The 20,007-nt window shown below is 36.9% G+C and overlaps 1 protein-coding gene and 1 pseudogene across 2 annotated transcripts in view; both read left to right on the top strand.

Moving 5' to 3' along the window:
• Positions 1-18,068, top strand: part of IMPAD1 (inositol monophosphatase domain containing 1) — a 32,203-nt gene extending 14,135 nt beyond the window's left edge. Inside the window, exons 2-5 of the mRNA XM_003902778.4 lie at positions 222-384; positions 2,597-2,692; positions 14,066-14,227; positions 16,887-18,068. Coding sequence (XP_003902827.1) covers positions 222-384; positions 2,597-2,692; positions 14,066-14,227; positions 16,887-17,158 — 693 coding nt within the window. The 3' untranslated portion in view covers positions 17,159-18,068. The remainder of the gene's footprint in view (positions 1-221; positions 385-2,596; positions 2,693-14,065; positions 14,228-16,886) is intronic.
• Positions 18,069-18,770: 702 nt separating this feature from the next.
• LOC103886817 lies at positions 18,771-19,576 on the top strand (annotated as a pseudogene). Its single transcript, XR_650641.3, has one exon. The product of XR_650641.3 is annotated as a histone demethylase UTY-like (transcript).
• Positions 19,577-20,007: the final 431 nt, after the last annotated feature.

Raw genomic sequence — 20,007 nt, 5'->3', positions numbered from 1 at the left:
ACAAACCAAGTTTGAATATTAGATTGGGAAGCATTTAAAGACCTGATGTCATGGATTTTTTTTTTTCTTTTTCATTTTGCAATATGGAGCATCGAAAGAAATAAAAATAGGGATTTACTTATTTATAATTTGTGTGATTTTTGTCTGTAATACTTTTGTAGTTTATCAAATAGTGATTGTTTTTCTTACTTTTTTTTAACTGTCACCTGTTTTTAATGCAGATAAATACTGAGGAACACGTGGATGCAGCTGATCAGGAGGTTATCTTGTGGGATCATAAGATTCCTGAGGATATCCTAAAGGAAGTAACTACTCCTAAAGAGGTACCAGCAGAAAGTGTTACTGTCTGGATTGACCCACTTGATGCTACACAGGAATATACAGGTAATTTTTAAACTGAACTCAAAACATTTGATTGACATTTAGTAGTAGAGAACTAGAACCAAGGCATACTTCCTATAGGTGATAGTGGCTCACTGTTTGTTCAGTAAAGAAGCATTTTTAACAGTAGTAGCAAAATGTTTTATATTGGACACCTGTAACTGAAGAAACTTCTTTAGCCAGAATTTAATATTTACTCAGGATATTAGGAATTCAAGTTTTTTTTTTTTTTTTTTTTTTTTTTTTTTGAGACGGAGTCTCCCTTTGTCACCCAGGCTGCAGTGCAGTGGCGCGATCTCGGCTCACTGCAAGCTCCACCTTCCGGGTTCCCGCCATTCTCCTGCCTCAGCCTCCCGAGTAGCTGGGACTACAGGCGCCCGCCACCACGCCCGGCTAATTTTTTGTATTTTTAGTAGAGACGGGGTTTCACTGGGTTAGCCAGGATGGTCTCGATCTCCTGACCTCGTGATCCGCCCGTCTCGGCCTCCCAAAGTGCTGGGATTACAGGCTTGAGCCATCGTGCCCGGCCAGGAATTTAAGTTTTAATGCATGTACATCTGACTTTGGAATTCAAAATAGTAAATTTCTAGGTACTCAGAAAGCAAGTAAGTAATAAAACAGAACTACTGCCCGTCCAGTCCCCTTTTTTACCTAGTCCTAGTCAAATTTTATTTTTGTAGATCCCGTCTCAGGCCTTATTTCTTACCCAGAGGTAGCTAATTTCTGCCTTTCGCTCTTCCTTTGGTTTATATGTTAAAGTTAATCTGTTTATCCTGCTAGATGGTAAGTTCCCTAGATATGGAGGCTTCTACCTTTTTACCTTTGTATTTCAGTGCTTGTGTGCTGAACTTGAACCATAACAATCAATATATAACTTTGGAGAACAGGGAGAAGACACTAGATGTATATATCTAATAGTAACTGAAATTACAACATAGAACTTTTCAGGAATAGATAATAGAAATATGGAATATCAAGGAATTTGTTCATAAAAAGTTCTTCCTAAACTGAGATTGGCCTGTTCTTATAATAATAACATTTAGTGAGCACATCCCTTGTGCAGGGATTAAGTGTCTAATTTGATTTTTTAAATTGAAAGTTATTTTAATTTATACCTAAAGATGAGTGCTTAGTTGTTGTTTATATTATACGGATAAGGAAGCTGAGTTTAAGTAATTTACTCAAAGACATTCAGTTAACAAAATGGTGGGCTAGGAGAATAACCCAGGTAGTCTGCCTTTAGAACCAGAACTCTTTTGTTTGTGTGATTTTTATAATATAAAAGAGTTATGACTCTAAATGCAATTTTTTTTAACTTTTAAGTTCAGGAGTATAAGTGCAGGTTTGTTACATAGGGTAAACTTGTGTCGTGAGGGTTTGTTGTACACATTTATTTCAACACCCAAGTATTAAGCCTAGTATCCATTGGTTATGGTTCCTGATTCTCTTCCTCCTCTGACTCTGTATCCTCTGAAAGGCCCCAGTGTGTGTTGTTCTCCTCTATGTGTCCATGTGTTCTCATCATTTAGCTCCCCACATAGAGAACACGTGGTATTTGGTTTTCTGTTCCTGTGTTAGTTTGCTAAGGATAATGGCCTCCAGCTCCATCCATGCCCCTACAAAGGACCTGATCTTGTTCTTTTTTATGGCTGCATAGTATTGCATGGTGTATATGTACCACATTTTTTTTTTTTTAACCTGGTCTATCATTGATGGGCATTTAAGATGATTCCATGTCTTTGCTATTGTGGATAGTGCTGCAATGAGCATACACATGCATGCGTCTTTGTAATAGAATGATTTCTATTCTTTTAGACCAGTAATGGAAATGCTGGGTCAAATAGTATTTCTTTTTTTAGGCCTTTGAGGAATTGCCACACTGTCTTCCACAGTGGCTTAACTAATTTACACTCCCACCAACAGTGTATAAGCATTCCTTTTTCTCCACAACCTCACTCACATCAGTTATTTTTTGACTTTTTAATAATAGCCATTCTGACTGGTGTGAGATGGTATCTTATTGTGAACCAGAACTGTTAGCCACTCCTTTAAACTGGCTCTTGCCCTTGGACTCTGTTTGCTTGAAGGGATTGTTGTTTTGGAAAGACATTTCATGTATATAAATTTTTTAATGAACTAAAGTGTAGTATCGTATCCTGAATTTATGCACATTACTTTGACATTTGTGTGTGTTGTTTTGTCTTTTTTCTCGTAGAGGATCTTCGAAAGTACGTCACTACTATGGTGTGTGTAGCTGTAAATGGTAAACCTGTGTTAGGAGTTATACATAAGCCATTTTCCGAATATACAGGTATGAAATTTGCTAGAGCTTTCAAGAATTATTGTTATGGAACCATTTGTCTCTAGTATTTACTGTCATATACCCAAATTTGTGTCCACTCCTATATTAGTTTCCTAGGGCTACTGTAACAAAAAACCACAAATCATGTGTCTTAAACAACAGAAGTGTAGTGTCTGACAGTTCTAGAGCCTAGAAATCTAAAATCGTGGTGCTGGCAGAGCCATGCTCTCCCTGAAACTTGTAAGAGACAATCTTTTTGTTTTTCTCTTAGCTTCTGGCATTTTGCCAGCATTCTGTGGCATTCATTGGCTTATAAGTGTTTATTCCAATCTCTGCCTCCATCATCATATGGCATCCTGTGTGTCTGTGTCTCTTCTCCTCTTACAAGCACACCAGTCATTTTGGATTAAGCACCCACCTTACTCTAGTGTGACTTTATCTTAACCTAGTACATCTACCATGACCATATTTCCAAATAAAGTCAGATTTCGAGGTGCTGGGAGTGAAGATGTCAGCTTATCTTTTTGGGGGACACAGTTTAACCATAACAACACAATGTTAAGGTAAGCATTGAGATGAGATTATACTGGATTAGAGAAGGTTCTTAAGCAAATTAGAGTGTTTTTATAAGAAACAGAAAGGACACAGACATATGTGGGATATGATGATGTGAAGGTGGAGGCAGAGATTGGAGTGATGTCTTCAATAGGCTAAGGACTACAGTCACCAGAAGCTAGGAGAGAGCCATGGAAGTTATTTTCCCTCAGAGCCTCCAGAAGAAACTAACCCTGCTGACCCCTTGATTTTAGACTTCTGGCCTTTAGAACTATAAGAAAATATATATATTTTTATAAGCCACCAAATTTGTGGTACAGATTAAGTATCCATTATCTGAAATGTTTGGGGACCAGAAGTGTTTCACATTGCAGATTTAATGTATTTGCATATATATAATGAGATATCTTGGAGATGGGACCCAAGTATAAACATGAAATTTATTTATATTTCATATATAGCTTGTTTACATAGCTTGAAGGTAATGTTATACAACATTTTAAATAATTTTGTGGTTGAAGCAAAGTTCTATCTGTGAACTATCATGAGGTCCAGTAGGTAATTTTCCACTTGTGACATCATGTCAGTGCTTGTCCTGGATTTTAGAGCATTTCAGATTTTGGAATTTTGGATTAGGAATTTTCAACCTGTAGTTTTTTATGGCAGCTTTAGGATATGGACACAATGGGCATCCTATACTACCATCATTTACTGCAGTCATCCCCATTGTGTCTTAGGAGCGTGACTGATAATTAACATAAAAAGGCTGTCTGTGAAGTGGGGAGAAGCAGAAAGACAAAGTTAATTTTTGATTACTCTAAAATTATGTATTTGCTTTGCTGCGTAACTGTGAATCCCAAATCCTGGCTGCTCTGAGATTGGCTAAACATCTATTTGAGTGTTGGCTCTGTGTTTCAAAATCAAGTCCACTTTATGCTATCTGACCTTTTTTCTTCTTTTCATAATTCAAATAATTTTTAAAGTTGATGGTTTGATAAGCTACAAAAGATTTATGCCATTACTATGACAATGTACTGTAAGATTAATTATATAGTTGCTTTATGGCTTATGGATTATCTTCACATATTTTCCTTAATCCTTACTGAATTAGTTGGAATACACACTAGGCTGTTAATTTAGACTACTGTAATGTACACCAAAATATATGAGGTTGAATACAACCTCTTTAACAGATAGTATATAAGCAGCCCATGACTGCCAGGGTGGTTCCCTGGTGCCAGGCATGCAGTTCTCTCTCTATTATTGTTGCTTTGCTGTTGTCTTCCTCTGTGTGACTGAGGATGGCTCACCACTTCGGCCATATTTCACCCGTGGAAAGGGTAAAAAGGGAGACATAGAGGACATTTCCCATTAAGGGTTTGACTTGTGAAGTCAAACATGCATCTCTTCACCTCACATACTATTGATCAAAACCTATCTAGAACCCAGTCGCAAAGAAGGCAAAAAAATGTAGTCCTTATTTTCAATGGCCATCCAAACTAAAATTTAGGGATTCTGTCTTTCAAGGAAAACAGAAAGTAGATGTTGGAGTACAGCATAGTACTGCTACACAGAGAGAGGGGCACAGTTACTAAAATCAGTACTCTCACTTAACAAATGAGGAAATGAGACTCAAAAATTTAATACCTTCCTCAAGGTCATTCATGTAAATTAGTGGTAGAATCAACCATAGAAATTTTATTCAAATCAGTATCACACGACTTTCAAAATAATAACACCATAATTTCTAATATTTATATAGTGTTTAACAATTTGCAGTATACTTAATGTTATCCTATTTGAACCTTTCAGTAACTATGTGACAAGGAAAGACATTATCCTTTTTTATAGATGAAAAAATGGACTTAGGAGCTCCTATGATGAAAACCATAAGTTCAAAATGTTACTATAAGAACTAACCACTCCTTAATAGTATCTTACAATTATTTTGTATTTTCACAGTTTATGAAGTGCATTGACATAAGCTTTTTCAATCTTCGGTAACTCTGGAAGGAATATAAAATGGAAATTACGGTGACCTTTTTTAATTAAAAAAAAACAGGCATATAAAAGTTAAATATAGAGCTTAAGTCTTTGAATCCCTCTTGTTCTTTTGACACTCTCCCTTATTATCTCACTATATCAGTTAGGATGGCATTTAGCTACACACAATGTAAATCTGATTGCAGTGGTTCAACAAGGGTTTCTTTTTCTCAACTAACAAGAAGGCCAAAGTATAGGTGTGCTTTAGTGACTCCATAATATGTTTAAGGATCTGAGTCCTCTCTTTTTACTTTTTTTCTTAGAATGTAGCTTTTTGTTTGCATGTTCACAAAGGTGGCTCCTCTCATTTACCATGGTTCTCTGTTCTAGGCAGGAAGAAAGGAGAAAGAAGAGAGACTAAAGGTCTACCCTATATTCTTTGTATTAGGAAAAAAATATCTTGAAGTCCTATCCATTAAACCTCTGCTTCATTTTATTGGCCGAATGTCACATGACACCCTTAGCTGCAAACAGAGCCTGCTATTCCAAAGAGAATTGGAAGCTAAATAAAGGAAATGAAGAGGAAATTGATATTAGATTGGCAAATAGATTCACATTCTCTGGGCATTGATTTTCACATCTGTAGGTATTAGGGGGAAGAATAGGGATAATAAAATTCTCCTTTTTAGAAACTTTTATTTAATAAGAATATATATTCCTCTCTTGTCTGTAGGCTTACCCACCTTAAAGAAGCCAAACGTCCCTAACTTAGCAAAAAGTGGTTTCTAAAAATGTCTTTTTAAATTAGTAATATAATACCCCATTCTTCTGTAATGCAACTAACTTGTCCAGTGTGCTGGAACACAAAGGTGCTTGCTAGTCTGCAAACTCTCTAACATAATAAGTTCAGAATTATGTTGGGTTGACCTTCCATTCCCACACTGAATGTTTGCTTGCCTTGTGCCTTTCTCTTGGAATGTTATTTTCAGATCCAGACGGTATGTTGATGTTGGAGGAATACCAGTTAAGTATTGGGTATGTTTACCAGAATTTAGCTACACTTGTCTATAGTGGGAACTAGATATTATTGTTGTTGGCAGTAGTTGGAGCAAAGCTTATAAAAATTTTTATCAGACTTAATTAGAATTAATTCCTTGAGTTTGAAATTCTTAGAATCAAGAGATACTTGAATAGTATTTTAATGAAGTAATATATAAATGTATAAGTAAGTATAGTACAGTAGACCCATGAACAGTGCAGGGGTTGGGGCACTGGTGGTTGAAAATCTGTGTATAACTTTTGACTCCTTAAAAACTTAACTGCGAATAGCCTTGTTTTGACCAGAAATCTTAATGAATAACATAGTTGATTAACACATATTTTGTATATTTATTATGTACTGTATTCTTACAATAAAGTACGTAGAGGAAAGAAAATGTTACTGAGAAAATCGTAAGAGCAAATTTATGACTGAATAAGAGAGAAATGGCTTATAAAGATCTTCATCCTCTTTGTCTTCACATTGAATAGGCAGAGGAGGAGGAGGAGAAAGAGAAAGGATTATTAGTCTTGTCTCGGGTGGAGGAGGTGTAAGGAGAGGCAGGATATACTTTATGTAACTTTGTGAAAATATGTTGTAATGTCTGTTTGACTTTTTTACTTTTCATTTCTCTAAAAATTTTACTGTGTGGTACCAATCCTTCCTTATTTGCTTTAGTTTCAGTGACTGTATCATAAAATGGTCCATGTCATAAAAGAAGTCAAAAGCAGTTTTGAATAATGAGAACCTTTCTTCCGAATTGTCTAATACCAATTTATTTTCTGGCACTGCTTCTTCTACATCTTCTTTCTCATCATCTAGCCCTGGTTTGAAGCACTCATCTCCATCAAGTCATCTTCTGTTAATTCCTCTGGTGTGGTGTCTGTTTACTCTTGAATGTCTCCAAGATCCTTATTTTGAAACCCTTTACCTCCCACCTTTTAAAAATAATATCCGCACTCTTTCATGATTTTCTTGATTGCCTCTGTTGTAAATCTTGTAGAGACATGCACAACATCTGGACAGTTTTTTCCAGCAGGAATTTACCATTTTCGGCTTGATGAATTCATGGGTTTTCTATAACAGTGGCATCTTTAGTGGTGTAATCCTTCCAGACTTTGAATGATCTTCTCTATCAGGGTTCACTACTATTAGTATTAGCAGTCCTTTCCATAGATTACTTTGTATAATGAGCCTTGAAGGTCCTTATGACCTCCTGCTCTAGAGGCTGGATTAGAGACATAGTGTTTGGGGGCAAGTAGACCACTTGATGCCTTTATTGCTGAACTCATGGGGTTCTGGGTAACCAGGGGTATTGTCCAATACCCAAAGAACTTTAAAAGGCAGTCCCTTACTGGCAAGGTACTTTCAGACTTCAGGGTCAAAGCATTAGTGGACTCAATCCAGAAAAAGGATTCTTGTTGTCCAGGCCTTCTTATTGCAGTCAGAAGACTAGCAAGCAGCTGGTGTTTTATCTTTTCCTTTCAAGACTCAGGGTTTAGCAGGTTTGTAGCTAAGGACTGTCCTGGTCATAAAGCTGACTGCATTATACAAAACAGTAGAGTTAGCCCATCCTTCGTGTCTTAAATCCTGGTGCTCAGTTTCTCTTCTTTACTAATAAATGTCTTTTGTGGCTTTTTTTCCCCCCCCCAGGGTAAGACACTCATATGCATTGAAAACCTGTTCAAGCAGACAGAATGCAGTAATTTTCTTAATGGCATCTGGGAACTTATCTGCCTCTTGATTGGTAGATTCTGTTATCTTGGCATTTTTAAAAACCAGATGTTTTAAAATTATCACACCATCCTTTACTGGCATTAAATAATCCAGCTTTAGATTCTTCACCTTCCTTTTTTTTAAAGTTGTCATATGACTTTACTTTTTCTTGAATCATACTACAGTCTTTAGGCATATAGCAATTTTGTACCCACTTAATAGCTGCATTTTCATATGAGATAAAAAGGTATTTCATAAAAAGTGTTAAGGTTTTTGCACCTGTTGGTGTAGCTTCAGCAATCATGAGTTTTCTTGTTTGTTTGTTTTTTTCACAATTATTCTTACGCAGTATTCATTTATCTTGACCTAGTAGGCAGCCACAGCTATAGACCTCAATCTGTGGTGTATATTAAGCAATTCAACTTTTTCTTGTAATGTCATGATTTTTCTCTAGGTGGGAGCACTTCTGGCATCACTAGTGGCTCTTGAAATGAGTCTCATGGTGTTATTCAAAGTTTGCATTAAACACTATGAAATTGTACTAAACACTATGAAAAATATGCAGAAACCACAAGAGATCACTTTTTACCATGATAAGCAATTTACCAGAGAGACAAACTGCTCACACAGAGATGATTACATCACATAGGGTTTTAAGTGGGTGCTCATGACACTTGGGCTCACACAATAGCATTGGGGGGTGGTACAAAATTATTTCAGTAATATGTACTATAATTAATTTTGTGCAGTTTATGATTTTATATTTGTTTACATTTCTCTTAACTGAATGGTGCTATGTATGTATGGTCTGTAAGTGCTTGTGTGCTTAAGTTTTCATAAGTTTTAACATTTTAAACTTTGTATATATTTTATGGTAGTAAATGATAAAATAAGCTAGTACCAACATACATTTCATGCATTCATGACATACCTAGCTTTTTCTTCATTTTTTTTTTTTTTTTTTTTTGTATTTCTAGGCTACATAGTTTGTCCGTGAATTTTTTTCAAATCGTCACAAATCTCCAAAAAGTTTACCAAAATATTTATTGAAAAATATCTGGGTGTAAGGGGAGCCACACAGTTCAAACCCATATGTTGTTCAAAGGTCAAGTGTGTATTCACTCAGTGGAAATTTGTAGCTATTAATAATAAATTGTAATGTCTGAAGTTGGTGTAGGAACATACCAACCACTTTTTATTTCCTACTGGGCCTTTCTTTTTTTTTTTTTTTTTAGCATATCCTACAGGTAAGATAAACACGTTTTGTAGCTGCTCTTCTACCTTACCACTATACCTCAGTATCATCCATCATTTATATTTATTTAAGCACCTACTGTATTAGGCACTTGAAATAATTGTGTTCATGTGTTACTGATGAATGTATTGAGTTTATGTAACATGAAGAACATTTTTAAAAATATGAAGTCAGCAATTCTTACATTATTCTGGTAGTATGTACTGAGATATGCTATAATATTTTTATTCTCTTACACAACAATACTGACCTCTAGAGATAAAGCATTGTAAATTCACTTCTTAGTAAAACTGGTTTTGGGAATATTTATAAAAAGGAGGATTTTTTTGTGTTTTTCTCTTTTTTTTAAACTTTTATGAATAATTTCAACAAACATAATATTATAATGAATGCTTATATACCCCTTCATCCTGATTTAACAGTCGATAACAGTTTTACATATTTGCTTTCCTATTTCTTAGCCTGTGTACCTTAAAGAAAATTATAAGGATCATAATAAACATTTTACCCTTATACTTCAGTATGCATCTCTAACAAGTTAGGAGATTTCCTACAAAAGGACAGTATATTAATATAATAAAATTAACAATTATTTCCTAATGTCGTCAAATATTTACATTTCCCCAATTGCTGCTAAAGTGGATTTTACAGCTGGTTAGTTCAAACCAAGATCCAGTCAACCAACAGGCATTTATTTTGGTTGATAGGTTGTTAAGTTAAGGTTTCTTAATCTAGAGCAACTCCTAGGCCCCCGTTATGCCCCCCATGACATTGATGTTGGGAAGCTTAAGTCATTTCTCCTTTAGAATAGTCCGTCTTTTGGACTTGTCTGATTGTTTCCACAGGGTATCATTTAACTTCTTTATTTTTATATCCTCTTATAAAATGCAGATTAGATCTGAATCCTTGATAGGATTGAGGTTAAGCATTTTTGTCATTAATACATTGTAGGTATTTTTCACGTACTTCCTACTGCATCCTATTACATAATATTTGTCTTACCATTAATGATGCTCAGATGATTAAAGCGTTCGTGACCTGATCTCTTAGTTACAAAATTTTTATTTTTTTTGCTACTAGCAGGTAAATCTGGAGAGAGATTTTGACATCATTTGAGATCCAGTTTTATTAAACCTTTTGCATAATCGTTTTAAGATCTCTTAAAGATGTTATAAAATGGGATTTTCTATTTCTGTTGTTTCTACATATATTAGCTTGAATTCTTCTATAGAGAACTTTCTGTATTAATTGGAATTAATTTGTTTATCCTGAAATATTTCTTCTAGAAAAGCAGGATAAATGTTTAATTATTTACTTTATTTACCAATTTTCAGAGTAAGGAGTTAAAGTACAGAACCCTTCCAGCAGGAACATGTTTTTCCAGGAAGGAACAGGCTCTCTGTAAAATATTCTTATGATCTTAATGAATTGTATATGTTCAGTGTGGTTCAAACAACTACTGTTATTATTTTTAAGTTAAATTTGTTCTTTTTGTTGCTTTTACTAATGCCTTTATTTATCCTTTTTTCTTTACATACTCATGTAGTCCTTTTCTTTAGACATTGTCTCATTGTCTCTTGGTTCACTACTGTAAGTGGCGATGAAATTAGCATATTTTAGCCTTGACCATCATTTCATTTTAGACAGTTACATTTTTTTGATGTTTACTTTTCGACTCTGCTGTTCAGTTTGTCAGAGTTAAATGGTGTCCTTAAACTTTGATCAGCCAACTATGAGATAACCATTTATACACCTTTATTCTTTTACCTTATTCCCATCTTTGGTTTCCTCTTAAATCCACAGTTAAATTTGTTCAATGGTAACCAACAATGCATTTGCTAAGAGTTTCTCAGTCACCCCTTGGTTTGATAAAGCTTGTCTTCTAATAGATTACCTTAGAAGAGCTAACTCATGATATGATCTTCCCTGAGTACACGCTAACAACTTTGTCTATAGTCTTGATACTTAAAAGACTGCTTGGCTAGTTATTACAGTCTTTGGTTCACTCTGTGTTAGTTTTCTTGGGCTGTTACAACAAACTTGAAACAACAGAAAATTATTCTCTCAAAGTTTTGGAGGCCAGAAGTCTGGTATCAAGGAGTCAGTAGGACCATGCTTTCTCTGCAGGCTTGGAGGAAGTTTTCTCTTGCAGCTTCTGGTGGCTCCAGACATTGTTGGCATTCCTTAGTCAATAGATGCGTCACTCCAATCTCTGCATGTCTTCACATGACAGTCTCCTTTATGTCTCCTCTGCTTATAAGGACACCAGTCATTAGATTTAGGGCCCACCTTACTCCATGATGACCTCAGCTGAACTAATTACATTTGCAAAGATCCTATTTCCAAATGAGTTCACAATCTGAAAGTTCGAAGTGGACAGGAAGTTTGGTAGGACACTGTTCAACTCACTAAACTTTAATGATATAACTGTGATGTCTTTTAGAATTGGCCTTCTGGGCAGATTTCCCAGGTACTCGGTATGTCTCTCAGGGTAGATATTTAGATCCTCTCCTAAATTTTTTATTTTTTTAGAGACAAGATCTCACTCTGTTGCCCAGACTGGAGTGCAGTGGCATGATCATAGCTCACTGCAGCCTCGAACTCTTGGGCTTAACAAGTGATCCTCCTACCTTGGCCTCCCAGATTATAGGCACAAGCCACTGAGCCCAGACTAAGGTTCTCTTTTGTTTTTTAGGGACATTTTCTTGAATTGTAATTTTAAAGATTAGCTCCATCCCATTAATTTTTCTTTTTCAGGGATTCCTTATATATGTATGTTGACTCTTTTTTGGTTTTTTTATCTATCACTTTCTCTGTAGTCCCTTTTATCTGTTTACTTGTTTCATTTTCCTTTTTGCTTTTCTCATTGCTTGCCATATTTTGAACAAGTCTGTTGCCCTTTGTCCTGTGATTTAGTGCTAAGCCTGCAGTGATTTTGTTCTTTTTTTTTTTTCAGTTTCTTTTCTGTGTTATGTGAGCGCCCATTTCACGTCTTGTTGTTTGCCCATCTTTTCTGAGTTGTTGATCTTTTGTTTCATGGCATTTATTCAGTATATTGTTGTTTATTATTTTTAATCATGTTAGAATATTGGTTTATGGTTTTTCTCTGCATTGTGGAAATTTGAGTATACTGAAATGTTTTAATCTGTGTTCTCTCTGTTTTCTTTTTATATTTTTCAGTGCACATTGCAGTTTTATACTTCTTATTCCTGTTTGGGCCAGCTGTTGTGGGATTAATGGAAGGTTGGTGGCAGGAAGGGAGTTTGGATGATTCTCAGTTCAGGAGGTTTCACTTCTGTTAGTGTGGGAAAGGCTTTATCTTCATTATCAGTATGGTTTTTGGTTTTCAGAGCTCTTCTTTCTTGTTTGATCTGACTTTGTTTCAATAAAGCCCCTATCTTAATCTCTTCCTTCTCTTCAGCTCTAGTTGCTACCTTCCAAATCCCAAAAATTGTCTTACGTCATCACCCCCTCCCTTGCCACCACGAGGGTGTTCTCAAGACTACAGTTCTGGTCCCATATCTTCTCCAAGGTGCTTCTTGATGCTTTGTTGCCAAGTTTCAGGACTTTTTCAGTACTTCCCATTTTAGATGGAACCTCTTCCTTCTGGGGAGAAATCCTGGCTGCTATTATCTGAGTCCTACAGCCACTGAGAGTTATCTGACCTCTTAGCACCTCTGTGAAGCTCTTGCTATAATCCCCATACTAGGGTCAGCTCCAGCGCTTATCCTGCTGATCTTCAGTGTTTACCCCTTACTTTCTCATACGTTTGTGTTGATAGCTCTCTTCTGTCTCCTACTTACTCTGTAGGTACAGAGCATGGGTATTTCTGTCTGTTGTTCTTATTGCTGTGTATAGTTTTTAGAAGGAGGTATGAGAAGAGTCCAGGAGACTGCCATCATTCTTGGGGAACTCAGAAACCCAAACTCAGCTAATGTTTTTGATTTTTTTTTCTGCAGCCAGAAATAAGCTGGTGATGCAGCTGGTTTCATTACTAGCCATGGTGGACTATATCTTGCCCTGTAGTGAGTGACTGCTAAAACAACAATCTAATTGGGATAATTCTGAGTAAGTTTGTTCTCTTGTATAGTTTTATAGTCAGTGAAGAAAACTTCCAAACCAAGAAAATCATCTGAAGCCATCTCTGGCATCCCCTTCCCTTTTAAAAATTCTATTCTATTTTTGAAATCTAAGGCTTTTTCTTTAATACTCTCTGATAAGGCTGGTATGTAAACCTAACTCACCTCTTTCAACTATTTTCTGTTTATAAAGTCACTTAGGAGATTGAGCTAATATGCAAATAATTGAAACCATGAGTATATAGAAGTGGAGGCAGTATAGGAGAAAATGCATTTTAAAACTGGAGTTAGGGAAGTTAGTCGTGCTTATGTTGCAGGTTGGGTTCTCCAGGAATCAGACTTGGAGCTGGAGATTAGCTTCAGGATGTTTATTAGGGAGTGCTCTTGGGATCACAATTGTGAAAGGGAGGGAAGGAAGTGGGATAGATGCAGGGAGAAGTGGAGTTGCAGTGTCATGCCAGTGGAGCATGGGAATCCTGAAGCTAAATATTTAATAGTCGTTGTCTTTGGCTGTGCAAGATAACATGACCTTTTTTAGTTTCATCTTAATACATGTCCATTTTAATGTAAAAATACATATATATTACTTTTGTATTCTGAAAAAAAAATAAAACTTTCTGTTTTGGGGGAAAATACAAATAACTTTTTAGAAGAGAGTATTTTGTCAGTCATACATGGCACTTTGGGTTCTGAAGAATATAACCTTTAGTTTTAAAGCTTCAGTGCCATTAATGGATATTATATTTGCTTTTCAGCTTGGGCAATGGTAGATGGTGGTTCAAATGTGAAAGCCCGCTCTTCCTACAATGAGAAGACCCCAAGGATCGTTGTGTCTCGTTCCCATTCAGGGATGGTCAGACAGGTCGCTCTTCAGACTTTTGGAAACCAGACTACAATTATCCCAGCTGGTGGTGCTGGTATGTTCCTCTTCCTGTGTGATCCCTGGAGAATGTTCCTGGCATGGTCAAGGCTGTGTTAGGAGACTGATTTGCTTGTCCATGCTTGGGAAGAAAGTGAGGAGGAATGGTGTACTTTTAAGGCAGGCTTGGTCTCCTGTTTGGTAACCTCGAGGGTGGGAGTTTCGTCACTCTGCCCTTCTTATTAGAAAGAAGCAGTCTCGGCCGGGCGCGGTGGCTCAAGCCTGTAATCCCAGCACTTTGGGAGGCCGAGACGGGTGGATCACGAGGTCAGGAGATCGAGACCATCCTGGCTAACGGTGAAACCCCGTCTCTACTAAAAAATACAAAAAACTAGCCGGGCGATGTGGCGGGCGCCTGTAGTCCCAGGTACTCGGGAGGCTGGCTGAGCCAGGAGAATGGCGTGAACCCAGGAGGCGGAGCTTGCAGTGAGCTGAGCTCCGGCCACTGCACTCCAGCCTGGGCAACAGAGTGAGACTCCGTCTCAAAAAAAAAAAAAAAAAAGAAGCAGTCCCACAACAGTGATTTCTCTTTCTTGAATACACAAAAGCATATTCCCTCCCATTAGATCTACCACTGATTGCTTTTTATGCAATCTGATTTCAAAATAATTGTCTTATCTGTGGGAATATCACAGAGGGGAAGAAAGATCAAGCACTTAAGATGCTTCATATGGCAGAAAGACGCCAGGAGTCATTGTAAGTATTATTAGAAAGGCTAACCCCTGAGTCACTAACACCCCTGAACTCTTTAACCTGCATGCCTGGGATGAGCAAGAGAGGCTAGTGCCCACCCACCTTACTGTATATTCTGTACTATTAGTCAGTACAGTTTTTAGTTATTAGTCAGCCTAGTTTTTCGGAAAAGAAACCAATAATACAATTTCAAGCCTTGTGAGTCATATACAGTCTCTGTTGCATACTATTCTTTGATTTTCTTTAATGAACTTTTGAACATATTTTTAATAAACTCTCATCTTAAGAGCCCTACAAGAACAGGCCATGACCTGGATTTAGCTTGAGGGGCTGTTTGTCAGCTCCTGTTATGGGTACTGTCTAACATGTCAGAAATGTTTTAATTCACGTTAATAGCAAATTATGGTCAGCAAACAAATGTGTTGGAAAATCATCTCAGCACACATAAAGGGAGAAGTAATACTTCCTTTTTTTTTTTTTTTTTTTTTTTTTTTTTTGTCTTTTTTGAGATACGATCTCATTCTATCTCCCAGGCTGGAGTGCAGTGGTGTAATCTAGGCTCACTGCAACCTCCGCCTCCTGGGCTCAAGTGATTTTTGTGCCTCAGCCTCCCAAGTAGCTGGGACTATAGGCATGCACCACCATGGCTGATTTTTTGTTATTTTTAGTAGAGGCGGGGTTTTGCCATATTGCCCAGGTTGGTCTTGAGCTCCTGAGCTCAGACAGTTTGCCTGCTGTGGCCTCCCAAAGTGCTAGGATTACAGGTGTGAGCCACCACACCTGGCCAATACTTTTTAACTTTTAAGCCTAATAATTTTAATTTTCTTTTCTATATATCTGCCTTCTTTAATATGGCTTCATTATATTCTTAGAGGCTCTCTGTTAGGTTGGTTAGGAAAAATGTCCAGAATACCCAGTAGGGATGAGATAACTAGATTCTAGACCCAGTTTCTTCTGCTTTTTTTAATTAATTTTAAAATTCTGCCTCATTACAAAAAGGCTTTAGAGTGGTAGTGTTACTGTTAGTTCTCTTTCTCGGCTCACTGCAAGCTCCGCCTCCCGGGTTCACGCCATTCTCCCGCCTCAGCCTCCGAGTAGCTGGGACTACAGGCGCCCGCCACCACGCCCGGCTAGTTTTTTGTATTTTTAGTAGAGACGGGGTTTCACCATGTTAGCCAGGATGGTCTCGATCTCCTGACCTCGTGATCCACCCGCCTCGGCCTCCCAAAGTGCTGGGATTACAGGCTTGAGCCACCGCTCTTTCACATGAGGCCTACTTAGACGTTTAGGTAAAACTTGTGTGTTTAATATGTCATTCCATAGAAAATGGCACATACTGAATGTGTCATTCCATAGAAAATAACCACAATGTATATTTTAAAATTTTAAATTATAGGTATATATTTAGTTACATTTGAGACTAGCTTAATAAGTTACTTTGCAGGCCGAGTGCGGTGGCTCACACCTGTAATCCCAACACTTTGGGAAGCCAAGGCAGGCAGATCGGGAGGCCAGGAGTTCAAGACCAGCATGACCAACATGGAAAAACCCTGTCTCTACTAAAAAATACAAAAAAAACTAGCAGGGCGTGGTGATGCTCACCTGTAATCCCAGCTACTCGGGAGGCTGAGGCAGGAGAATTGGTTGAACCCGGGAGGCAGAGGTTGCAGTGAGCCGAGATCACGCCATTGCACTCCAGCCTGGGCAACAGAGCGAGACTCTGTCTCAAAAAAAAATAAAAAATAAGTTACTTTGCAATGTATTTTTGTTCTGAGTTTAATGTTTATACTGTTACTTTAAAATTGTTTCAATTTGAAATAGTTTTAAACTTAAGCAGTTGCAGAGACTGCAGCAAGCTCCTGCACACCCCGTCCTGTTATTTTAACAGTATACTTAATCAAAAAAGTATGCTACTTTCTTAAAATTTTTTGAATAATAACCTAAATTCTTTGTTTATCTTTTAGGTTATAAAGTTTTAGCACTTTTGGATGTGCCTGATAAGAGTCAAGAAAAAGCTGATTTATATATCCATGTGACATACATCAAAAAGTGGGATATATGTGCTGGTAATGCCATCTTAAAAGCCCTTGGGGGGCATATGACTACCCTGAGTGGTGAAGAAATCAGTTACACTGGTTCAGACGGCATTGAAGGGGGACTCCTTGCTAGCATCAGAATGAACCACCAGGCCCTGGTCAGAAAACTCCCAGATCTAGAAAAGACAGGACATAAATAAGCATAACTGATTACAGGGTGCAGTTCTTCACAGCTGAAATGGTTAGCCTGAAATGCTGGAAGCTTCGAAGGATTGGTGGAGACTATGCATGGTTAAGGCCATCCCGAACTTTTTAAAGTATTTATGAAGCATCAGAGACTTATTTTCCCTGTAATAGGATGCAAGATCAGGGAAAATGGGTTGCTTTGTGTCTCAAGTATTGTCTTTATTTTTGAGACTATTTTCATACAGTTGTCATACACAAGGCGCATATATATATTTGTGAATTAAAATCTGTAGCTCAGTCTACATTGTTATGAGTCACCATTTTCACACAACATCATGAATCTTCACTGTTAGTACTTTCATATAGAATTCGGTTGAAGGAAAGATTGATTTTTGTGTAGATGTTTAATATAACTTTACAACTCTATCTCATTGAAAATAAAGTCATTGGGGATTTTTACCTCTAATTTGGATGGAAAGCACAAGAAGCCACACATTCATTAATATGCAACAAATGTTGTATTTATGTTACTGAATATTTCTATGGATTAAAATAGAAAAAGTTTAATTGATTTTTTTCTTTGAAATTTTAATAACAGGTTCACCAGCTGGTAGAAAATAGAGACACATGGTGGTTTGCATTGTAATAATTTCTGTGTGTATGTGTGTGTGTTGTTTTGTTTTTATAAAGATATAAATGTGTTTGTACTCATGAGTTCAGCATTTCTGCTCTCTTGCTGTCTATTTTCATTTTCCCTACGGAAGATGCATGGTTGCATCCTTTTCCTTCTGACCAACACTTAGTCTTTAACTTTGTGAGGTTTGGTTTAAGGATGCAGGGTTAGCACTATAATTTTGGTTCATTTTCTCATAAGGATAAAATATGCTGTAAGGCACTATAAGAATATAAATGATTCTATTACAATTGAAAGTTTTTGACATTACATAAATTGAACTAGGTTTCATTATTTTCAGACTTTTAGTATTGTTTTTTTAATTTGCCAGGTTTGTATATAGAAGATTCTCTCATTATCAAGAATGAGTATGGTTGCTTTTGCCATGGTTGCTTTTACTATTAATAAATGTATCTAGCCTAACCAAACTGAAAGTGTAGTAACTTTTGAGATTCTCTTAACTTCCCTTCAGATTAAAATAGAGAAGTTTGAAGGTACTTTTTGATGAAATTTTTTTCTATTCAGTCTGGTTAGAAAAAAAAGTTGTGACATATTCATTGTGTTACCGTAACTAGAACCTTGCTTTGTGAACTATCTTTCATTGGTTTGTGTGGTTTCTCTCAATGTGATATCTGGAAACTTCATGTAAACTATCCATGCCATTATTTCATGTGACTCCAGTGCCCTTGTATTCCATAACATACTGATAAGGAGAGGGATTTCTCATGGTTTCTTTCTTTGCTAATTTTTTTAACCATAATGCAACTTTCCCTTTATTTTCTTATCTTGGAAGTAAAATTGACCAAAGAATGTACTTTCTAGCCTGGTGGAATGTGCATACTTTAGGTTTGTATGTTACATTGTCCAAAGCCCTTTACTTTCTTATTAGTAAACTGAGTCTAATATGACACAAATGTTTTCACCCAATCTCTTACAACTGGCCAAATTCAAGAAGGTGGTGGGCCTCATTAGTGCGCCTTTTCAGTGAAAATTCAAAGTTTTGGTAGTTGGAACACTTGATATTTAAATAGGACTTGAGAATTTTGAAAAGAGTCAGACCTCATCTTTTTTACTTTGCAATAAGCTGAAGAAACTTTCTTTTTCAGGAGAAATGGCAAGATGGCAAAGGTATATGCTGTTGCCAGAGTCCTGTGGTATAAGCATCTGTTTTTATTGTAGTATGTCAAAGTTAGGGAAATGGGACTGGCAAGTAAAAAGTGGAATTTAATTTCAATGTTATATGGGAACTCTGATTTAATTGGAAGCAAACTAGTTCAAATTAGCAGGAATTATTTTATTTTATTTTTTCGAGATGGAGTTTCGCTCTTGTTGGCCAGGCTGGAGTGCAATGGCATGATCTCGGCTCACTGCAACCTCCACCTCCTGGGTTCAAGTGATTCTCCTGCCTCAGCCTCCCAAGTAGCTGGGATTACAGGCGTGCACCACCATGCCCGGCTAATTTTTTTGTATTTTGTTAGAGACAGGGTTTCTCCATGTTGGTCAGGCTGGTCTCGAACTCCTGACCTCAGGTGATCCGCCTGCCTCGGCCTCCCAAAGTGATGATTTTATTTTTATTTTTATTTTATTAATCTGCATATAGATAATGACTTTGTGAAGAGTGTGTGTTGTGTGCAAAACTTAAGATATTGGTTGAGAGTTAAATACATTATTTTTATAATATGTTGGGTATAGTCTAGTTACTAATGATTTTTAAGTACTTTTATAAAAAGTTCATTTTTAAAATTGTTTGTTTTTAAAAGCCAATATACACTGCGAAATTAGGAACAGTATTTATATTTATTTATACAAGACATTGTGCCAGAGCATACTAGTAAAACACCTTCATGAATGGGTAATGTAATCTCCCAGAATTACATTAAAATTATTTCTGAAAAGTAGCAAAGTCATTACATTTTACTTTTATTTATGTATTTTTTTTTTTTTTTTTTTTTTGAGACGGAGTCTTGCTCTGTCGCCCAGGCTGGAGTGCAGTGGCCAGATCTCTGCTCACTGCAAGCTCCGCCTCCCGGGTTCGCGCAATTCTCCTGCCTCAGCCTCCCGAGCAGCTGGGACTACAGGCGCCCGCCACGTCGCCCGGCTTATTTTTTTGTATTTTTAGTAGAGACGGGGTTTCACCGTGTTAGCCAGGATGGTCTCGATCTCCTGACGTCGTGATCCGCCCGTCTCGGC

This window comes from Papio anubis, chromosome 8, assembly GCF_008728515.1.
Source record: "Papio anubis isolate 15944 chromosome 8, Panubis1.0, whole genome shotgun sequence".
NCBI lineage: Eukaryota > Metazoa > Chordata > Mammalia > Primates > Cercopithecidae > Papio > Papio anubis.
This window is presented reverse-complemented; position numbering and strand designations above follow the sequence as displayed.